The following is a 21,275-nucleotide window of genomic DNA, read 5'->3' as shown; positions in this document are numbered from 1 at the left end:
ACCCCACACACACATACACACACATACATACACATACACATTCACATATACCTCACACACATACACACACACATACACCTCACACACACACACACTCTCACACACACACACACACACACACTCACACACACACACACACACACTCACACATACACAGTCACATACACTCACACACATACACACACAGTCACATACACAGTCACACACACACACACACACACTCACACATACACAGTCACATACACACACACACACACACACACTCACTCATTCACTCACTGATGCTCCACCTCCATTGCTATCCCCTCCTCCTCCTTCCTCCTATCCCCCTTCAGCTCACTGCACCTCCTTGGGTTCTTCTGCGATCCTCAGAACCTCTCAAGGCCTGGTCCTCCTCTTTCCAACACTACTGCCCACACTCACTACTCCACCCCAGCGGGGACTCTTGGTGAAGACTACCCTGGCACCGGCCATTCTGATTCCAGAAGGACCTGCTACCCTGTCCCTGCTGTAAATTCCCTGGCCCCACCACTGGGCTTCCTGGCTCTTCATGCACCTGCAGGACCATGATGGGGGGAGGGGAGGGCTCTGGACACTGGGCTGGTGCAGCACCTGGTGAGAGTCAAGCTGAACCCAGGAAGCCAGGAAGGTCCCATCTGTGAACAACCAACTGCTTCTCACGGCCTCTGTCTGAGTCCTACCTACCTCAGGGGACTTTCCACACTCCTTCATGAAGGCATCAGAGATGAGGAGTGTAACAAAGCATCTGCTCAAGTCAGCTCAGGAAACCACAGATTCCTCCTTCAGGGGGCTTGCCAAGGTTTTACCCCAAAGAGACCCTTCCTCTCTCCTCCTTGGGGAGTCCCAGTGAGACAGACCTAGACCCTGACCCACATATTGTCCCCAGAGCACCTAGAGTACAGCCTTTATGGTCACCATTCCCTGGGGGCAGTGTGACGGATGACTCTGTCTTATTCTAACTCTGGGTGGTTTTAGTCTCTTCATCTGTTCAATGGGCTCGTGCGTGCCTTTCCTGCCTTACAGAAGAATAAGTAGCAGGAGAGAGGCTGGCGTGTGACTCTGTGGGAAAGCACTAGCGCATAGCCCTGGGTTCTAACCATTGCACTACCAATAAGAGGAAATAACAGGAAGCGGACTGATCTCTGTATGAAGGACACCCGAGTTCTGGGCTCTGCTCTTCCATAACTTGCTGTCACTCTGCTCATCTGGAAAATCACCAAGGGACAGAAAATCATCGGAGTCCCCTTTTTCTTCCAGCTCCACCATCCTGTGATCCAGGAGTCAATATGAAAGCCCAGCAAAGTCTCTGTCTGGGAGCGGACTCCACTTACCCGTTGCAAAATGCTATTTGAACATAGAGCGTGTGTTCTTCCTGGTCTGTCAGAAATTATGGGAAATGGTGCGGTAGCGTCGGGCAGCAGGGGCGTAGCACTCCAGAGAGGCGTGTTCCTCCGCGTCTGTCTGACCCTCTCAGTGGCCCTGATAAGGCCGTCTGCTAACTTTAGGAAACCCTGCCAAGTCTGGCAGCTACCTCTGAAATGCTTTTCCCTGGGCTGATTTAAAGCTCGTGTGGGAGCCACAATCACACATACGTCCTGTTTGCATTTCTCTGGGCACTATGGAGTGTCCCCTTGTGGTCCTGCTTGATCTGAGGGCTGTGCAGGACAGAGGGCGGGCAGCTCCTCACCAACCACAGAGGAAGTCCGCAGTCCTACTCGGTCGCGGTTACTCTATCACAGGGCCTGGAAGCGAGGCTTCCTGTGGAAGGCTGGAGCAACAGCAGCTGATGGCGACTGTGGCTGTTGACCTATCGGAAAGACCGGGGGATGGGAAAGAGGCTCCTCAAAGACCCATTTGAAAGACATCCTTAGCTTGTGCCTGAAATCCCTGTTTTTGGGAAGCTGAGGCAGAAGGCTCAGTGTAAGTGCAAGGACAGTTTGAAATACATGGTGGATTCTGGGACAGCCCGTCCCCTGTTGGGGAAAGAAGGGAGAGAGGGAAGGAAGGAGGGCGGGGGAGTAGGTGAGCAGGCGTGTGTACATGCATCCTTGGCACACAGATCTGGGGATGCGGTGCCCTCTGATGACCTTTTCTAAGTCCGTGGCATCGTCTTTTAGACATCACACCCAACAGGCTGTTCTTCCAGACGGACTCAGCTATGCCAAGCACCATCCAATGGGTTAACAGGCATTAATGTCATTTTTTGTTTTGTTTTTTTCCCTCTGAGCAGCCTTAGGCCCAGGGTAGGTGTAGCTATTCTTGCTTTGCAAATGAGGAAACTGGCAGGACTTGGAGAGGTGCGGGAAGACTCACCTGAGGTCAGGAAAGCTCCTGCCTAAGGCCAGGACCTGGCAGATGCCAAAGCCCAGACTGTCCAGGGGGTTTTCAGATGCCTCTGCGAATTCACCGCCCCTCCCTCCCCTCTTCCTCCCTCCCTCTTCCTCCCTCCCCTCTTACTCTCCTCCTCTTCTCTCCCTTCTTCCCTCCCATCCTCTCCCTCTTCCCCTACCCTCCTCCCCTTCCCTTTTCTCTTCTCCCCTCCCTTCCCCGTCTTCTCTCCCTGGAGCCAGACAGAAGCTCTACATGCAGGAGAGAAACTCCCCGATGGATTTCTGGTCTTTGGGCTGAAGGCTGAGGAAAGATGAGAGGGAGCTGAGAGGGAGCCTTGTGATAAACAATGACTCAGGGGAGCAAGAGGGCTGAACAGGGGAAAGGGCCTCAGGTTCCTCCAGGCCCAGTGAGGAAAAGCAAAAGAATTAGAGGAAGCAGAAGAGGGTGCTGGGCTCATGGCTCAGGAGAGAACCCTGACATCCGTTCTTCACCGGAACGAGATTCCCATCCAATTGTATTATTTCACACAAGAGCCTGAGATGCAGAGAGGGAAGGGCAGGCTCTCAACAAAGATAAACCGTGTTGGAGCTGAAGAGATGGATGAGGGGTTTAGAGCACTGGCTGCTCCTCCAGAGGACCCTGTTTTGTTTCCTAGAACTGACATGGACCATTCCATAACTCCAGTTCCAGCGAATCTCCTGCCCAATTCTGGCCTCTGTGGGCCCCTGGGCACACAAATGGTACACAAACATACATGCAGACCAAAAAAACAAAAACAAAACAAACAAAAACAAACAAACAAACGAACCCCACATATGTAACATTTTTTAAAAATTTAAAGAGAACTCTATTGTCCTGGTGCTTGAGTCCCTTGGATGGGTGGCAGTGCCGTGCACATGAACTGTCGGTCTGAGTCTGCAAATTGTACACCTCAGGCCGGAGGAGCCCGGGAGTCCTTAGGAGTCTTGGTAAGATGTCGCAGGCTTGTTCATACTGTTGCAAGACAAACTCCCACCTCGGTCTCCTAGCTCCTTCTCATCATTAGGGAGAAGAGTTTATCTCCCTCTAGGCAGCTGATGGAGGACATCAGGGTCCTCATCGTGGGATGAATGCAGCACTGAGATGTCAGAACCCAAATCAGGACAGTGGGACGCAGGAGAGGCCCATCTCCATGGCAGGGCCCAAGCAAGCGGTCCACAACCCCCTGCAAAGGGACCCCCTCCCTCCTCCTCCCTCCCCCCCCCTTCAGCTCCTCCTTCTAGAGAAGATTACATTCTGGACTCAGGGGCACTGGGAGTTGCTTTGTGGAATATGATGGGGTGGCTGTGCACACAGAGGTAAGGCCTGGGGGAAGAGGAAGGAGGATGCAGATGGAACCTGCCCTCATCCGCCAAGGAGAACCCCTAGAGGTGGAGACAGGCTGTGTTCTACTTCCAGTCTTTCAGGCAGGGCACCCAGCCTAACGGTGGAGAGTCTGTCTGACGTCAAGGTTGAGAACCTTGGCTCTCGTCAGGTGGGTCTGGATTCAAATCTCTCTTCCCCTACTTAAACACTGCTGGGTAAGGTCCTAGGCACCCCCAGGAACAGATTAATAGACACTACCTGTATGCCAGGTACTGAAAAGTGGTCACAACCCAGGGAAGGACATTAACCAAAGGATCCAGGGTAGTCCACCCAACCAAGAAACAGGGAGGATCAGAGTAGCCGCTGGCGCAGGGGTTTCGATGACGATCGAGGAAGTGGAAACATCCGATTGCAGAGAGCGTGCCAGCCGTTAGCTAGGGCATGGCGGCACATGTGATCGAAGCAAGGACAGGGCCGAAGCAAGCAAATCCTTCTAAGTGGGCATTCTATGTGAGTAGCATAAATTCACCTTCTCTCTGAGAAAGAACAAAAGACTTCTAGAGGTCCTGAGTTCAATCCCCAGCAACAACACAAATAAAATAAATAAGTAAATCTTAAAAAAAAAAAAAAAAAACCACAAACTAACTAAAAAAAAAAAAAGGGGTTGGGGATTTAGCTCAGTGGTAGAGCACTTGCCTAGCAAGCGCAAGGCCCTGGGTTTGGAAAAGCTCCGAAAAAAAAGAAAAAAAAAAAAAAAAGAAAAGAACAAAAGAGAAAAGGCCAACTGTTATTAACTCCATCTCCTTTTCTTCGATGGCATCTCATAGGATGGAAATACTAGAACGATTAATATCTTGATACTTGCCCTGTATTTTAGGTTGTAAGCTCACTTTCACACACATTAGCTTATCCAGGTCTTCCCAAAATAATGGAGATCATGGCTCTGGTGTTGTGCTTTGAGATGAGCCTTGGAAAGCCAGTCTGGGTGGCGCATGGACTGACGGTCCAGCTCACTTGGAAAGTAGAGGAGGAAGAGGAATACTTCGGAGCTATCTTCCATTACCTATCGAGCCCGAGGCCAGCCCAAAATGCCTGAAATTCTGTCTTTTAAAAAATTAGCTTGGGAAGGAGGTTTTATTTTCTCCAATTTCTTGGCAAAGAGGAGAGTAGGGATGGAATCCGCACTGTAAGTCTCCTGCCTATCCACTCCCCGCAGCTGTGACAAGGAGGGGCCGGGAAGCACCGTGGGCCCCTTGGGACAGAAGTTTGTGGACACCCTGAATCTCAGCGGTCACCGGGCTTCCTGGCCTCACCGGCTGGGGTTTGCTCCAGGGAGGCCTTCGCATCCGCTGCGTGACCGACCCTCCCGGGCCCGCCGCCAGCAGGGTTAGCGGCGCTGGCAGCCACCAAGGCTGGAGGACTCCTGAGGGACCCGCCCGGAGACTGCACGTCCTTCCCATCCAGCCCACGCTCAGGCATCCGGGCGAGGTCTGGCCCCGCCTTCTCCGGCCAGGAGCCAGCGTCCACTGAGCAAAGAACCAGTGGCTTGGTTCCCTCATCTGGCCTGGGAGGGGGATGGGGCGTTCACCAACGGACCCCATTGAGAGTTGAGTGCCCTCACCTGTCCCACTCACTGTGTCTTCCAGCCACTTTCCTGAGCCCTTCTCCCCTTCCCTGGCAGCCAGAGGGAAAAAAAGCAGTCAACCAGTTAATTGTTCAGGCGCGTTAGCCTCGTGCGCGTTACCTCTCTCCGACACTACTGCTAAGGGAGAGGCACAGCCGCCTGCTCTTCAACCTAGATGCAACCCTTCTGTCAGCACCAGACTCCACAGTCTGTGAACTGTTCAAAGAGATCTCGTATTGGAACAGTGAATTAAACTGCCTGGGTCTGAGTCCCGCCTCCATCACTTAGCGGTTAGGTGAACTTGTTCCTGTGTTTGGTGTTTGGGTCTGTAAAACATGGTCACTGCTGAAACCACTTGGTTGGATTGCTGTGGCGAGGAAGAAGTAAATGCAGGTATAGACACTGTTTCCTGGCCCTGTCATGGGATTAGGACTGAGCCCCTGTGTCTAACAGAAGCCAGGGTTCCAGAAGGTTTTCCAGAAACGGCCTCCTGGGGCCGACTTCAGTGGGTGTGACCAGCTCCCGCATCATGGTGATGTTGCTGGGGTCCAGGGAACAGTCCAGCAATCTGGTCTTAAAGCAGTGGGGCATGAACTTGACCAGAACGATCCAGAGTGATCATCGGGAGGGCTTGCCAAGACAGGTTGCGGAGCGGCTGGGGCTGCAAGGCGTCTGTTGATAAAGGGCTTGTTGCACAAGGACCTGAGCTCAAGCCCCAGCACCCGTGTTTAAAAAAAAAAAGAAAGAAAGAAAGAAAAGAAAAAAAGGAAAGGAAAGAAAAAATCTGAACATGGTGATAAACGCCTGCAGTCCTAAGAATGAACAAGGAGGGTCTGGTCAACCAGACTAGACAAACCCGCCATCTCCAGGTTCAGTGAAAGACCTGATCTCAAAAGCTAAGGTAGAGGATCCATTGAGATGGCTCAGTGGGTAAAGACTCTTACTGAGGAGCCTGACACTCTGAATTCAGTCTCTGGAACTCACAGTGAATGGAGAGAACCAAGTCCCAGAAGTCGCCCTCTAAACCCCTCCCTGCTAAATAAATAAATAAATAAATAAATAAATAAATAAATAAATAATTTAAAGCCTAAGTTTGAGGATGACACAGAAAGACAACAATTATTGATAACTGGCTGCCACACACATACATACACACACACACACACACGCACGCACGCACGCACGCACGTATACACACACATACAGGTTGTTGAGTTTCCCATCCTACTTCAGCGAGTTTGTGACTCAACAGTGATTTGTATTTAACACAAGTTTTCAGTCATACCCCATGCCGGCAGCTCTCCCTCTTTCCTGGTCTCACTGCTGAAAGCCTTCACCAGAACAGGCATGGGCCCCAGGGCCAGGATACCAAAATACCCAAAATACCCTGGCAGGGCTGTAGGGTGCCCTTGGCCACACCTCCCTTCCTAGGAACTTTGTTTGTCTTGGCGTGTGGGGACCCTCGAGCTGCAGGCTATGGAGGCCTTCCTGGAGTCAGGCTGGGACTTATAGACTTTAAACAGCCAAGCATAGCTTCGCCGGCCTTGGGAAGGAAAAATCTGGTGAGGGGAGCAGGAGCAAGCAGAGTACACTTGAGACTGGGACTAAAAATATTTCTTGACTGTCTCAGGGACAAGATGTTGGAAGGAGTGAGAGAAGCCATGGTGTACTTTAGAGATGAGACGGACCAGGACGTGCTGCCCAGCTGTTTACAGGCTACTGAATGGAAGAGAATGAACCCCTCATGTCCCCTCACATTTTGAGTTCACTCATGTCTCCCTCATTTGGGACCTTCTTTTCACAGACAACCCAGAGAATGGAGGAGGAAAGCCCGAAGGCAGCAGCAAGGCCCGGAAGGAAAGGACGGCTTTCACCAAGGAGCAGCTACGGGAGCTAGAGGCTGAGTTCGCCCACCATAACTACCTGACCAGGCTCCGTAGATACGAGATTGCAGTCAACCTGGACCTTTCAGAGCGGCAGGTAGGGCTCGGGGGCTTGTGTTGCTCTCTGCTTACCTCCCTTCCCTGTCACCCCTGCCTGGACCCCTCCCTTTCCCCTACCCAGCCACAGCTGTATCTGATGATCAACCACCCCAGGGAGAATTGTCAGAGTTCCACTGATGAACTCTGTAATTGATCTGGGATGGAGCTTGCACAGCCCAGTTTTTAGTGGTCCCCTGGGGGGTACTTTTCATGTGAACAAGAATTAGGGCATCTGTGATCTGATTTCCCCCAAATTTGAATCAGCGTTTGCCTCGGATTCACCTAAGCAATTGTTTAAATGGAGATTCTGCAAGCCCAATGTTGCGATGCTCGCCTGCAATCCCAGCACTTGGGAGGCAGAGGCACGAGGATTATGAGTTCAAGGCTACCCTGGACTACACAGTGAGCTGAGGCTAGCCTAAAAAACTGTCTTGAAAGGAATCAAAAGACAGGCTGGAGATGTAGTTCACTGGGAGTGTTTACCTTGCACACAGGAATCCCTGGGTTTAATCTCCACACCTCAGGCAGGTGTGGAGGTCAAAGGATCAGTTCAAGGCCAGCCTGGGCTATGTGAGATCCTGTTAAAAATAAACAAACAGGGGCTGGAGAGATAGCTCAGTGGTTAAGGGCACTGACTGCTCTTCCAGAGGTCCTGAGTTCAATTCCCAGCAACCACATGGTGGCTCACAACCATCTGTAATGAGATCTGATGCCCTCTTCTGGTGTGTCTGAAGACAGTGACAGTGTACTCATATAAATAAAGTAAATAATTTTAAAACAAACAAATAAACAAACAAAGCTAAAATAAAATCCAGATTCCAGGGAACAGTTTTGAAGCAATAGTGAGAGGGAATGGGACTATTCACTGGAAGAAAGTTCTCAGTTGACTTAGACACAGGGCTGGGCCCTAGGCCCTGAGGAAAAGGGCCCTGCCGGGCTCTTGGACATGTCCTTGAAGCATCACACCTGCTTTTGTGTGGCATAACAGTGGGTAATAAAGAACAATTAATAGCAATCTTCAGGTGCCAAAGTACTCTGTGAGAGCGTGGGATTCTCAATCGAAAGGCTTAGAGTCAAATCTTGCTTCTGCCACGTCTGGCCCCTGTGGTATCTGGGTTCCCATCTTTGTAATAAAACCCAACGTGATATGATAACGACAGTCAGCTTTGGAGCCAGAGGAACTAAAAGGTGCTCTATCACTGTGAAGGAGGATGAGGCCTGTGATCTGTTCTCAGGCCTTTGGGGAGTGGAGCCTGGAGACTGAGGCCTGTTGTCAAGGAGGGGGCAGGGCATGTAATAGAGGGGGGAGCAGAGTGATTGTCAGAGACTTTCCACTTCTGCCCACATCTGGGGACACAGGCAGGCCTCAGCGCAGATCTGTGTGGTCTCCCTCCCCTCTCACTCCCTGGATCCTTGGGAAATCAATGAGTGAGCGAGTGAGCGTTCCAGGTCTAGGGGGTGATGCTAGCCCTGGAGAGACCTGATCCTTTTGCTTCCTTCCTCAGGTCAAAGTGTGGTTCCAGAACCGGAGAATGAAGTGGAAGCGTGTGAAGGGGGGTCAGCCCGTGTCCCCACAGGAGCAGGACCCAGAGGATGGAGACTCTGCAGCTTCTCCAAGTTCAGAGTGAGATGCTCCAAAGACCAAAACCAAGAAAGACTGAACGAACGCCCTTTCTAACTCCCACCACCCACTCCCACCCTCACATCTTCTGGACCCACCCAGGCAGCCTGCCCACACTCGTACGTAGATGTGGAGTTGCCCAGTGTGTGGGAGCCTTGAATTTCCCAGAAGGTTTAGCCCAGCATCGCCCCAGTCTCAGCATCCCCTTCCCCAGGGCTTCAACTTTCCACACTCTCTTGAACTCCACAGGACCCAGCGGACTGGGAAACTCTAGAAACAGAACCTGGGACACTCTTTTCTGGGTCTCTTGGCTGCTACCCACACCTACCATCCCCCTCCTATATCAAGGTCTCCTCTGGGTCTGGCCCCATATGGCCTGTGCAGAATCCATTCCTTGGTACCAGCTGGTGACTTGTGAAAGCAAAACCCTCTCCAGATGTTCACACCGTTGAGTGGAAGGCCAGAAGGTGGCTCCTGTCTCTAAGGACGGAGAGACTAGCACAAGAGCTGATGGATGACGACCTAGACACATGGACCTCAGGCTGCAGCATCCTGTGTGCTCTAAGGACTCTGACTGCAAATGAAGACAGGAAAACAATCCATCTTCCTCCATGGGATGCATCTGGACCTGTCCTGCATGTTCCCCAAAGCTATTTTGTGGGAAGAACTCCCAGGTTCACACACATGGGCAGCTCAAATCTCAGACCCAACTTGTAAGGATGCCGCTGTGAGGACTGGTGGGCAGACAGCCTTGGGCAGCAGTATCCTTGGAGGAGACCCCGTATGCCTCAGTATTAGATGGTAGGTCTCGCGGGTCCTGCTGTTGTTGCAGAAGGAGGTCAGCAAGTGTTTGGATTTCTTGCATGTAGATTTGATTGCCAGTGTTTAAAAATAACCCCGGTTCTCCACCCCACCCCATCAAGACAGAAGCTGTGGAAAATGATTGTCAAAGGAGATGGCAAGTTAAAGCATGTATCAGTTTCCCCCTAAAGCATACTTCATATGGTTTTTTTTTTTCTAAGATTATGTCAAAAAATTGTGCAAGGTCAATTCACTTTGTAAGAAAACTCTCGGAGAAATAAATCAACCAAAAAAAAAAAAAAAAAAAAAAAGCAGTTTCCAGCCTTTTTCTTCATAGAATTCAGAGTCATGGCTCTCCTGTATCATGCTGATTCTCATCTAATAATTACCCAGACAAGTCTACAAGGAGAAAAAGGGTCACTTAGACCAAAGTGCCTTCCCACAGGTTCTTCATAATGCAGGTACCAGGCTCAGTGGCTAGAATGTTCCCAGCATGGACATCAGGCAGCATGGGTGGGGGGGTGAGATCTGACACTCTCTTGTGGTGTCTATGGGCCCAAATGTGAATACATATTCTCCTCTCTCTCTCTCTCTCTCTCTCTCTCTCCCTCTCTCTGTAAATAAATGTCATTTTTTTTTTTTTAAACTTGGGACTGGGGAGGAAGCTCTCAACTCTCAACTGATAAAGTGTTACCATAGTGAGTTCCTGGTGAGTGAGATTTTGTTGCAAAAGTGTGTGTGTGTGTGTGTGTGTGTGTGTGTGTGTGTGTGTGTGTGTGTGTGTAGAATATTGGCTACTCAGGCTGGAGAGATGTCCCATCAATTAAGAGCACTCATTGCTCTTCCAGGGCTTCTGAGTTCAATTCCCAGCATCCACATGGTGGCTCACAACCATCTGTAATGGGATCTGATGCCTTCTTTTGGTGTGAAGACGGCTACAGTGAAATAAATGTAAATTTCATGTAAAATAAATAATTCTTAAAACAAAACAAAACAAAAAACACTGACTGGGGGTTGGGGATTTAGCTCAGTGGTAGAGCGCTTGCCTAGCAAACACAAGGCCCTGGGTTCGATCCCCAGCTCCGAGAAAAAGAAAAAAAAAAAACAAAAACAAAAAAACACTGACTGCTCTTCCAGAGGACTTTGGTTCAATTGCCAGCACCCACATGTCGACTCACAGCGGTCTGTAACTCCAGCTCCAGAGGATCTGACATCCTTCTCTGCTCTCCTGGCCTCTTTGAGTTCTGTGCACTCCTGTGGTGCACATAGGAACTTACAGGCAAAACACCTATACACATAAAACATGCATGTGCACCCACACATATGTACAGGAACACACAGAAGAATTTAAGACTGTATGGCAATATGGCTCAGCGACTGAGGAAAGCCCTTGTCAGCAAGTCTGACAACCTAGATTTGGTCCCCAAGAGCCACAGGTTGGAAAGGGACAACTGACTCCTTCGAGTTGCCCTCTGACCTCTACATGTACACCATGACTCATGCGTGCACCCGCACACACGCACACACACACACACACACACACACACACACACACTGAATAAATAATCGTAATCATTTTTAATTGTGTGAAGCTGTCCCAACTACAACTGGAGGGCAATGCTCAGCATTAGCCAACAATATTCATTACAAAAACAAGAGGAAAAAACTACTCCTTCAGTGTGAGAGTTGAAATTCCTCAAAAACTCCCACATTGAGTAAATCTATTGAGTCCAGTGGTGAAAGGAAGCCGCACACACACGCCCCACACAAGGGTTCACCAGGTTTTTTGCACACTGCCTTCCCAGTGTCTGACTGCTTGGTGCAGCATGAGCTGCAGCTGGGGCAACTGCTCTTCAGGTTGGGTGCGGTGGCTTTTACCTGTAACCTAAGCCCTGAGGAGGCTGAGGCAGAAGGATCAGGAGGAGGTCAAGGCTAGCCTTAGCTAAATCTAGAGTTTGAGGCCAGCTGGGCTACTTGCCTCAGAGAGAGAGAGAGAGAGAGAGAGAGAGAGAGAGAGAGAGAGAGAGAGAGAGAGAGAGAGAGAGAGAGAGAGAGAGAGAGAGAGAGAGAGAATTTACTAGATTGAGTAACATGACAGGGGCTGAGTGATCTAGCTATGGCCTCTGTATGCCAGAGAGGCTGAGGACCTCATAGCTCCCTAGTTCACAGGAGGAGTCCAAGTTTTGCACTGCAGGCACACAAGGCTCATTCAGTCCGTGTGACTAGACTGACGCTAGGTGGTGGTGGTACACCCCTTTAATTCCGGAATTTAGGAGGCAGAGGCAGGTGGATCTCTGAGTTCGAGGCCAGCCTCATCTATGGAGTGAATTCCAGGACAGCCAGAGCTACACAGAGAATCCCTGCCTTGAAGAAGGAGGAGGAAGAAGAGGAGGGAGAGGAGGAGGAGGGGGAAGAGGAGGAGGAGGAAGAGGAGGAAGAGGAGGAGGAGGAGGAGGAGGAGGAGGAGGAGGAGGAAGACTACTTAACCGATGTCAGTGTCTCCACTGGTGGAGGTGGCAGTGGTGGCAGCAGCAATAGACACATCATCCAGACAGCACGGCCCCCTCCCTGCCTCTTTATATCTGGTCTCTCCGTTGAAGGGTGCTCCCCACTCTCGGGGTGGGTCCTCTCACCTCAGCAGTTGCTTTGGAAACTCATTTGCAGGCATGGCCTTGTTCCCTGGACAATCCCAGATCCCAGCAAGTTGACAATCAAGGTAAGCCCTGGTGCACGGCCTGGATCTCTACTTTTGCATGGAAGCCTCGTCCATTAAAAGCCATGTGTTCGGTTGGGGATTTAGCTCAGTGGTAGAGTGCTTGCCTAGCAAGCGCAAGGCCCTGGGTTCGGTCCTCAGCTCCGGAAAAAAACAAAAAACAAAAACAAAAACAAAAGCCATGTGTTCTCCAGCTATGCAGAGAGGCCTGTGCCAGCCGAGCCCTCCTTCCCAGTCACTAACGAGGTGAGGGTCATTGTGTACTCTCTGGGCCACCTCACATGTTCCTTTGCTCACCGGATGCCCCATCTCAACCCCGTTTCCCACAAACCCTGAGCCTAGCAATATTGTTATGCACCTTCAAACTGGCCATGAGCCCACACCCCGCTCTAATGCTGCTGTGCCATTCACAGCTGTTCTTTATCTCTGACTTCCTGTCTTGAGTCTGTGCGTCTATGGCCACCATCCCAACTTACCGTTCTTCTCTTTGGGGGGAATGTATTTCTCTATTTTATTCCTAGTCACTAATGTGATACCCGAAACGGACTGCATCAAAATATAGAAACTGAAGGGATGGATAGACAAACGGATGAACAGATGTACAAACAAAGAGGTGATGGCGGATGGGCAGATTGGTAGAAGGACAAACTGTGTGTGAATGGACAGAGGGATAGATGGATGGATAAATCAATGGGTGAATAGAAAGATGGACAGACAGGGGGTGGATGGACAGATGGATGGACAAGAGGCTGAGCAGCTGAATGGAAGGGGAAACTGTTAAATTAGTGGTATTTATTCCCTTGCTTTTTGGCTCTAAGACAAATAGGTCACTTCGTGGAAACTCTGATCTAAAGGTCAGCTTGATAATGAGACACAGTCCAGACTTTCAGAGATCACAAACCTGGCAGATCATGCCCTCGGAGTGGGGACACCACCCTGATTCTACAGCCCCAGAGAACTCTCTCTTGGCTGTAGTCGTTGGACCAATATCCTCTGCCAATCACTTGCTCACCTCCCTGCCCCGTCTGAAATTAGGACAAGACTTCCTTTTTGCCTTTGACCTACGGTTGGCAAAGAATCAGCCTCCAGGGCCTGACCCCTGCCACCAGCAAGCCTCAGGAGTCATGCCTGATAAGAGGCTTGTCAACCATTTCCACACGTCTGGAAGGGTGATGCTTAATAACTTAAAGGTGACATCAGGGTTGGGAGTCATATCCGATTGTACAGAGAGACATGACCTAACTCGTCTCTCACCGTTGTTCTGGCTGCAAGAGCTTGTCTTTATTAATTTCCTAACTGGAGCTGCTGGCTCAGAATTCCAGGCTGTCCCCAGAGCTGGGGCCCATGGCTGGGCTTAACTCCAGCATGACCAGGAAGGCGCAGACTGAGCTGTGACTGAGAGGGGCACCCACCACGGAGTCTGAGCTCTGCTTGGCCAGTGTTGGTTTCGACTACCCAACAGATGTCACATTTGAGGGAAGCAAAGCCACATTTTCTGAAGGGCTCCTGGATCACATTGCAGGTCCCCTGGTAGTTAAAGGGATGGTTTTCTTTGTGCTCTTAAAGGTGATTTAAACCCAGTTTTCCAGGAACACAAATCCTGTCTAAAGCACCCAGTGCACCTGGCTGGAGAGTTGCAGAGCTACGTCTGAGCCTGCGGCTGTCTGGGGGAGTGAGCTGGCTTTAGTTATTTTCCTTTCATATTCTGCACTGTAGACAGAGAAATCTGAATTCTTCATTGCCTTCCTCCTCAGCTCCCACCTTGTGTACACACACACACACACACACACACGTATGCACACACACAAGCACACATGCATACATACCAGCCTCCAGCCTGACAGACTTGGGCTAGCACAGGCTCTGTACAGATGAGATGCTCTGTGGCCTTCATAAAATCACCTACCTTCTCTGAGCCTCAGTTTCCCTCTCTCTAGGCCCACAGGAGTTGTGGTACTTAGACAAGGTACTTTATTTGCAGCGGTGTGTGGATGCGATTCCTTCATTTCACAAGAATGTTTGTCCAGTGTTGATTCTGTCCAGTCCTGGCTACAGTGAGTGGAGGCAGAATCAGCCTGGTTCTGGGACAGCAGGGTCATGTCTGTAGAACCTAGCACAGTACCTGGCTCAGAGAAGGCCTTCGGTGGAAGTAAGGTCCTCTCCTCTCCTCCCCTCCCTGAACCCTCCCCTCTCTTCCCCTCTCCTCCATTTCCCTATACCCTACCTCACATGCTTGCTCTTTTTCGTTAAGAGGGGTTTTTTTCTGAGAATCAACCCCAAGGCAATGCTAAGCCTGTGCTAACCACTAAGCTACACTTCCCCCCACCGCTGTCTGTATCCAGTGGACCTGCTGAGACCCACTGAGCTACTGGCAACAGAGTGGGCAGTGGGGGAAGTTAGCATTCACTCTCTTGTTGATTTTCTATGTCAATTTACCAAGCCTCCCTCCCCACTCCCTGTGGTTTAATTTTCTGTCCATAGAACCAGAACATCCTAATTCCTTAAAATGCCTTAAGTAAAATGATAAGTCATTTGGGGTAAAATGTTTTTAAAACAAAGATATTTACATAAAAAGCTAAGCAAAGGGGTTGGGGATTTAGAGCAGTGGTAGAGCGCTTGCCTAGCAAGCGCAAGGCCCTGGGTTCGGTCCCCAGCTCCGAAAAAAAGAAAAAAAAAAAAGCTAAGCAAAACAAAACAGCACTGGTCGCTGTGTCGGATACCTTTATCCCAGCGCTCAGAAAGCAGAGGCGAGCCCATCTCTGTGAACTCAGGGCCAGCCAGGCCTACATAGTGATTTCTAGGCCAGCCAGACTTACATAGGGAGACAAAGCACCCAAGAAATACTGCTAAGGACAGATGAGTTGGCTCCGCAGGTAAAACCAGTCACTACACCAGCTGACAACCTGAGTTTGGTCCAGGAAAACCACATTGTTGGGAGAGCACTGACGACACAGAGTTGTCCTCTGACCTCCATGTGAGTCACAAGCGTTACTGAAAGGACGGAGGGACAGTGATGAAGATGCTGTATCTAGATCTGCTTCTGTCATGGTGGTCCAGACCAGAACTTCTGCTCACTGCCCACTGTAGCCATGAACAAATTCTGTATGCCTTTAGCAGCCCTCTAAACCACTAACCCCATACACCCTTTTCCAGAGATGTCACTTAGACTCAGAGGAGCCTAGGGAGGGGCATTGTCTATAATGATGTCCCTTGGTAGGAATGAGAGTGAAGTCTCAGAACACCGCCTAGCAGCATCTTCCCCAAGAGCCTTGTCAGCTGCCACTCATTCCTGACATCTCCCATCCATTTCTCCTTCACTGTCTTCCCATGGCTTTTCTCTCTAGGACCCCACACTTTTTCCGAGATGATCAACTTATGAAAGATCTCCCCAGTGGCATTGAGAGCCCTGCATGTGTCCTGATACATAATTGAGTCTCCCTGCAGGTGTGGGAAGTGAGTATGAAGTTTGTCTCTCTTCTACAAGAGCATGGGCGCCTGGCTTAGTTTAAATTGATTTTAAAGGCCTTTCAGGACTCCAGTCAGAGGTACCTAAGAGGCCGGGGAGAGGATGGGGGTGGATGGAACCAAGCTCTTTCAACTCAAGAATTTGTGACCCTTCTAAGGGTTGTGGCACAGGATGCTGTGCCTTCATCCCCCCAAATCCCCTCCCTGAGTCCCCCAGCGGATCTCTGCAGAGCAGATGCCCAGGGTGTGGAGGTGGATACAATGCCCTCCTTTGTGGGGGGATCTGGGCCAGCAGTCAGGAGGAAATTAGACAGTGCTCTTGACAGCAGCTCTGTCTGGGGTGTCTGTGAAATATGGGCCAGAGGGGCTCCTTCCCGCGGCCAGTCATGGCTGCCGACCACCCCCATCCCACTCTGGGCAAAAAAAGGAGATTGCTTGTTTGAAAAGCAGTGATATATGGCACTCTGCTTCCTTCCCTCCTCTCCTGAGGGGCTGGAGGGAGCTCATGTCTGTTCCTGGTAGGTATATGTGTATGCGCATGTTCATACACACACGTGTGAGTGGGTGCCTGTATCTGTGCATGCACAGACATGTGCACTGTATGGCTTTTTTTGTGTGTGTTTGTATGGTTCAAATGCTGGGCCTGATAAACAAAACATAGACCAAGGGGGTGGGGAGGCAGCTTACTAGGCAAGCGTGAGGACCTGAGTTCGAATCCCCAGATCCCACATCTTCAATCCCAGTGCCTCTATGGTGAGGTTGGAGACAGATGAAGAGAATCCCAGTAAACTCCTGGGCCAGCGCCTGGGTGTACTCAGTGGCAAACAACAAAGATCCTCTGTCTCAAACCGACGCCACATAGGTGCCACAACACATGTGCACCGTGCATGAGACTGCATACATGCATACATATCACATACATGCAAATAAATAAATAAATAAATAAATAAATAAATAAATAAATAAATAAATAAATAAATAAATAAATACAGAGGGCGATGACATAGACCCGGCTGAGGACACACAGGAACTGGGGCCCATACAAGATTATCTAGAGAGTCACAGTGTGAAAGGATAGGGTGGCACCTAACTTAGCACCCAGTCCCCTCATTCTGTCTTCCAAGCCATCCATGTCACAAGGTAGGGGCTGTTCTCAGGGATGGAGCAAAGCTCCTATCTTAGAAAAGCTCCTGGGGCAGCTGTGGCCTTTGGCACCTCCAGTGGCCCCTGAACCATTTATCTTCAAGGGAGGAAGTGGGGAGATGTTCCCACCCACCCCACCCCCTTTGTGGCCAGCGGGGTCTCCACATCTGGGCCACAGCTGGCTGCTGAGCTGCCTGTGGAGACCCACCTTCCCCAAAAGGACCAGAAGAAAGGGAACCGTCAACAAGCACACTCCAGACTCAACCCTAAAGGGTCAGTCTCAGTTTCCAAGTGGCTGAGCTGTGGCGGAGGGCAGCCCCGCCTTCCGGGAAGGAGGAGGAAAGACTCTCAAGGTATAAAAATAATGAATGGTCCAAGGACTGGAAGCTGCCGGGACCTCCGTTGCTGCTGCTGACACCCGGGATGCTAGGATGCAAAGAGGCGAATGAGTTCTCCGCGGCTGCGGCAGCCGAGGTGGGGGCGGGGTTCCTGTTGCGACAGGTAATCTCAGGCTAGGAAACCAAGATGCTGAGATCTTAGGCCTGTGTGCCTAAACGGTGCTTTCTGCTTCCGGTGCTTCAGGCTCAATGCAGGCCTCAGCTCAATGTCCCCTCAGCTCAATGCAGGCCTCTCTGAGAGCCATGGGGACCTACAAAACCGTGAACCAGCAGACTAAACCCGAAGCCATGTTTACGCCATCCCCACTCCAACCCCAGTTTCTGAGGTTTGAATGCTTCCCTCCTCCCTCCCTCCCCTCCCCCTCCCTCCCCTCCCTCCCCCCCTCCCCTCCCCTCCCCCTCCCTCCCCTCCCTCCCTCCCCCCTCCCCCCCTTCCTTCCCTCCTCCTGGCTACCCCTGAAGGCTGGGTTTTTTAGAGCAGCCCTCTGCTCTGCCTGTGTGTCCTCGTCAGATTTTCCTGTCCCTAGGGAGCCAGAATTCTCTCCCAGGAGCAAGTTCTCCCAGGAAGAACCCAGATGGTAGGGTCACACGGTGGGGGGAGGGGGGAATGTACAGTGGCTTTAGGATCAATCAGATCCTGTTGAATCCCAGCTTCTCCTCTCTCACCGTGAAGTGTCCCCAGTCACAGCTTTCCTTTCTTATCTGAACCAAGACTCCCCATGACTCTGCGCTGCAAAGACCTGGCTTCTAGCCAGATCTCAGGGGTAAGGACTAGAGGGAGAGGCAGGCAAGACCTCACCAGCTCTGGCAACCAAACTGTCCAGAAAAACAGTGAAACTTTAGCAAGAAAGGTCCAGAAAAGATGAGTTGACAAAGGGGCTTGAGGTCTCTAAGAGGAGAAAAGAAAGTTGTTTCCCAGAAAACTCAATGTAGGGGCTGGAAAGATGGTTCACCATTAAGAGCACTGGCTGCTCTTCCAAAGGACCCAGGTTCGATTCCCAGCACCCACATGGTGGCTCACAATCATCTGTAACTCCAGTTTCAGGGGATCCATGCGCCTGCATGTAGTACACAGACGTTTATGTAAGCAAACCATTCATACGTATAAAATGAAAATGTAAAGTTTTAAGTTTCCACAATTTCACTACTCCTAACGGTAACTATTTGAAAATAAAATGAGATAAACCTCCTTCTAACAAAAAGCCAGATATGGTGGCAAATATCTATGATTCCAGCATTCCTGTGGCAAGATGGGAGGCAGAGATAGGAAAGTCAATGGGAAGCTTGCAAACCAGCTAGCCTGGAGCACATCAGCAGCAAGACTAGGGTCTCTGTCTCCACAGCGCAGAAGGCAACAAATGCTTCTCTGACTTCCCCACCAGTAGGTGCCCACCTAGGCATGAACACAGGCATGCAGACACACACACACATATGCACACACACACCCACACCTACACCCACACTTTTTATCTACTTATGTACCTATCTATCTTCCTATTTATCTATCTATCTATCTGGTTTTCGAGACAGGGTTTCTCTGTAACCCTGGCTGTCCTGGAACTCGCTCTGTAGACCAGGCTAGCCTCCACCCCACAGATCCTCCTGAGTGCTGGGATTAAAGGTGTGCACCATCACAGCCTTGCTAAGGTGGAGAGTGATGGAGGAAATGACTGACAAGAGCCTCTGGCCTCCACATGCACACCCACACATGTGTATATGCCTGCATACACGAGTGCACATACATAAACCTGTACACACATACACCAAAGTCCACATCAAGAGTAACACGATCATCCCTGCCTCCCAAAGGAATCTATGGTGGTGACACCACTCTGCAGAGTGGAGAGGACCTTGGAGGTCATCTCATCCAGCTCCTTTGTCTGATGGGGAAACTGAGTAAGACTGGTTCATGGTCACCCCAGGCATTCAAGACCAACTTCTGACTGTTTCCAGTGCTCCGTACGTCTCCACTGTGGTCTCCTTTGAGTCAGGAGAAGAGCCTGCATGTAGGAGGGGACCCTGTTCCTGTCAGTTGGAGGTCAGCAGACAAGGACAGGAGAAAGGCATAGGTGACAGCATCTAAGGCCTGAGCTCTCCTGACCAGGGCTTGATGTCCTTGTGAGCAATGTGATCTGCCAGCAGAAGGAGGCTGGCCAGCACCGAAGGTCCCTATCTGTCTAGACTGTGCTGGCCCATTCTGCAGAGAAACTAGACTCTTACGGGGGTTGGGGCACGCAGGATGGCCTTGGAGGTCCCCGACAGCTCCGGAAGTCTGCACATAGTCTCTGGAAGACGGAGAGGTGTTGTCTGTGCAGAAAAGCCATTGGACATTTCCTTGTGACGGTGACAGAAACCATTCCTTCCTCCATAATCACCCCTCACTGCTGCGCTGGCTCAGAGCAGACAGCCTGCGAGAGCATGGGCTTTATTTTAAAATCCCTCTTGATTTTTTTTTTTTTTATCCCCGTGAATGCCTGAACTCCCAGGCAGAGGAAAACATTTGAGGCTGTCCTTGAGTGTGCTGCTGTGATGTGATGTCCCAGACGGGACTCTGGCGGGGCTCAGCCACAGGAACAAACCCCCGCTGACGTAATTTGAAAGAATAACCTACTGATTTCCCCATCTCCCTCCGCTGGATGCACCTTATCGAATGACAGGAGAAGCCAATGTTTGGTGAAATGGTTCGGAGGTTAATTCTCAACAGATGGGAGGAGAGTTTCCCCTTATTCCAATCCTTCCAGAGATCTGGTCAGCCCTTCCTGCTGGATACATGAGGTTCAGAGGACAGGGAAGGGCCATTCTTCCCATCATGCCCTTAGAGAGAATCCATTTCCCACCCAGTCACCATGGCCCCTTAGGATCTCAGACTGAGCCAGCCCATGTGGGACCACACTGTGGGCCGGCCCAGCCAGGTGCAGATTATAGCTTCTCCATGGTTCCAGAATATTCTATAACATTCAAACACTGCCCAATCCTGCTTCCTCCACCATCTACCAGTCACACTCATCCACTTCCTATCTGTATGGGTTATAGATTTACCAATTCTGGATAGGAGATATATATATATGGAATTAATTATAGAATTAATTATAGAGTTGGGGAGAGAGCTCAGTTGATTAAATGCTTACCACACAAGCACGAGGTCCTGAATTCAGTACCCAGAATCTTGTGTTAAAACAAAAACAAGCAAACAAAACTAGATGTGCTTGTAATCTCAGTGTGAGGGAATTAAAGACAGTGAACACCTGGGGCTCACGGTCAGGTAGTCTAGCTCAATTGGTAAGTTCCAGAACAAGTGAGAGACCTCGTCTCTAATAAGAAGAGAGGGGCTGGAGAAAGGGCTTAAGCAATTAAGAGCACTTGGCGCTCTTGCAAAGGACCCGAGTTCCGTTCCCAGCACCCGTGTCAGGTGGTTCACAATTATCTATAACTCTAGGTCTCGGGAATCTGATGCCCTCCTCTGGCCTCCTCAGATAGCAGCATACATCTCTCTCTCTCTCTCTCACACACACACACACACACACACACACACACACACACACAGAGAGAGAGAGAGAGAGAGAGAGAGAGAGAGAGAGAGAGAGAGAGACTTTATAAACAAAAGAATGTGGTTGGAACCTAAGGATCAACATCCAACTTCTGGCCTTCACACATGCGCGTGCACATGAATGCCCTCCCTGCCCACACACACACACACCTAATTATGAAACTTGTAGTCTTTTGTGCCTGGCTCCTTTCACTTGCTTTTGTATGTACACCGCACAAGGTCTCACTATGTAACTCTAATGACCTTGAATTATGGTCCTCCTGGCTCCATTTCCTGAGTACGGAG

The 21,275-nt window shown here is 50.4% G+C and overlaps 1 protein-coding gene across 1 annotated transcript in view; it reads left to right on the top strand.

The window, feature by feature from the left end:
• Positions 1-10,043, top strand: part of Meox1 (mesenchyme homeobox 1) — an 18,456-nt gene extending 8,413 nt beyond the window's left edge. Inside the window, exons 2-3 of the mRNA XM_032914507.1 lie at positions 7,125-7,300; positions 8,808-10,043. Coding sequence (XP_032770398.1) covers positions 7,125-7,300; positions 8,808-8,930 — 299 coding nt within the window. The 3' untranslated portion in view covers positions 8,931-10,043. The remainder of the gene's footprint in view (positions 1-7,124; positions 7,301-8,807) is intronic.
• The last annotated feature ends 11,232 nt before the right edge of the window (positions 10,044-21,275 follow it).

Source organism: Rattus rattus, chromosome 9 (assembly GCF_011064425.1).
Source record: "Rattus rattus isolate New Zealand chromosome 9, Rrattus_CSIRO_v1, whole genome shotgun sequence".
In the NCBI taxonomy this organism is placed as follows: Eukaryota; Metazoa; Chordata; class Mammalia; order Rodentia; family Muridae; genus Rattus; species Rattus rattus.
This window is presented reverse-complemented; position numbering and strand designations above follow the sequence as displayed.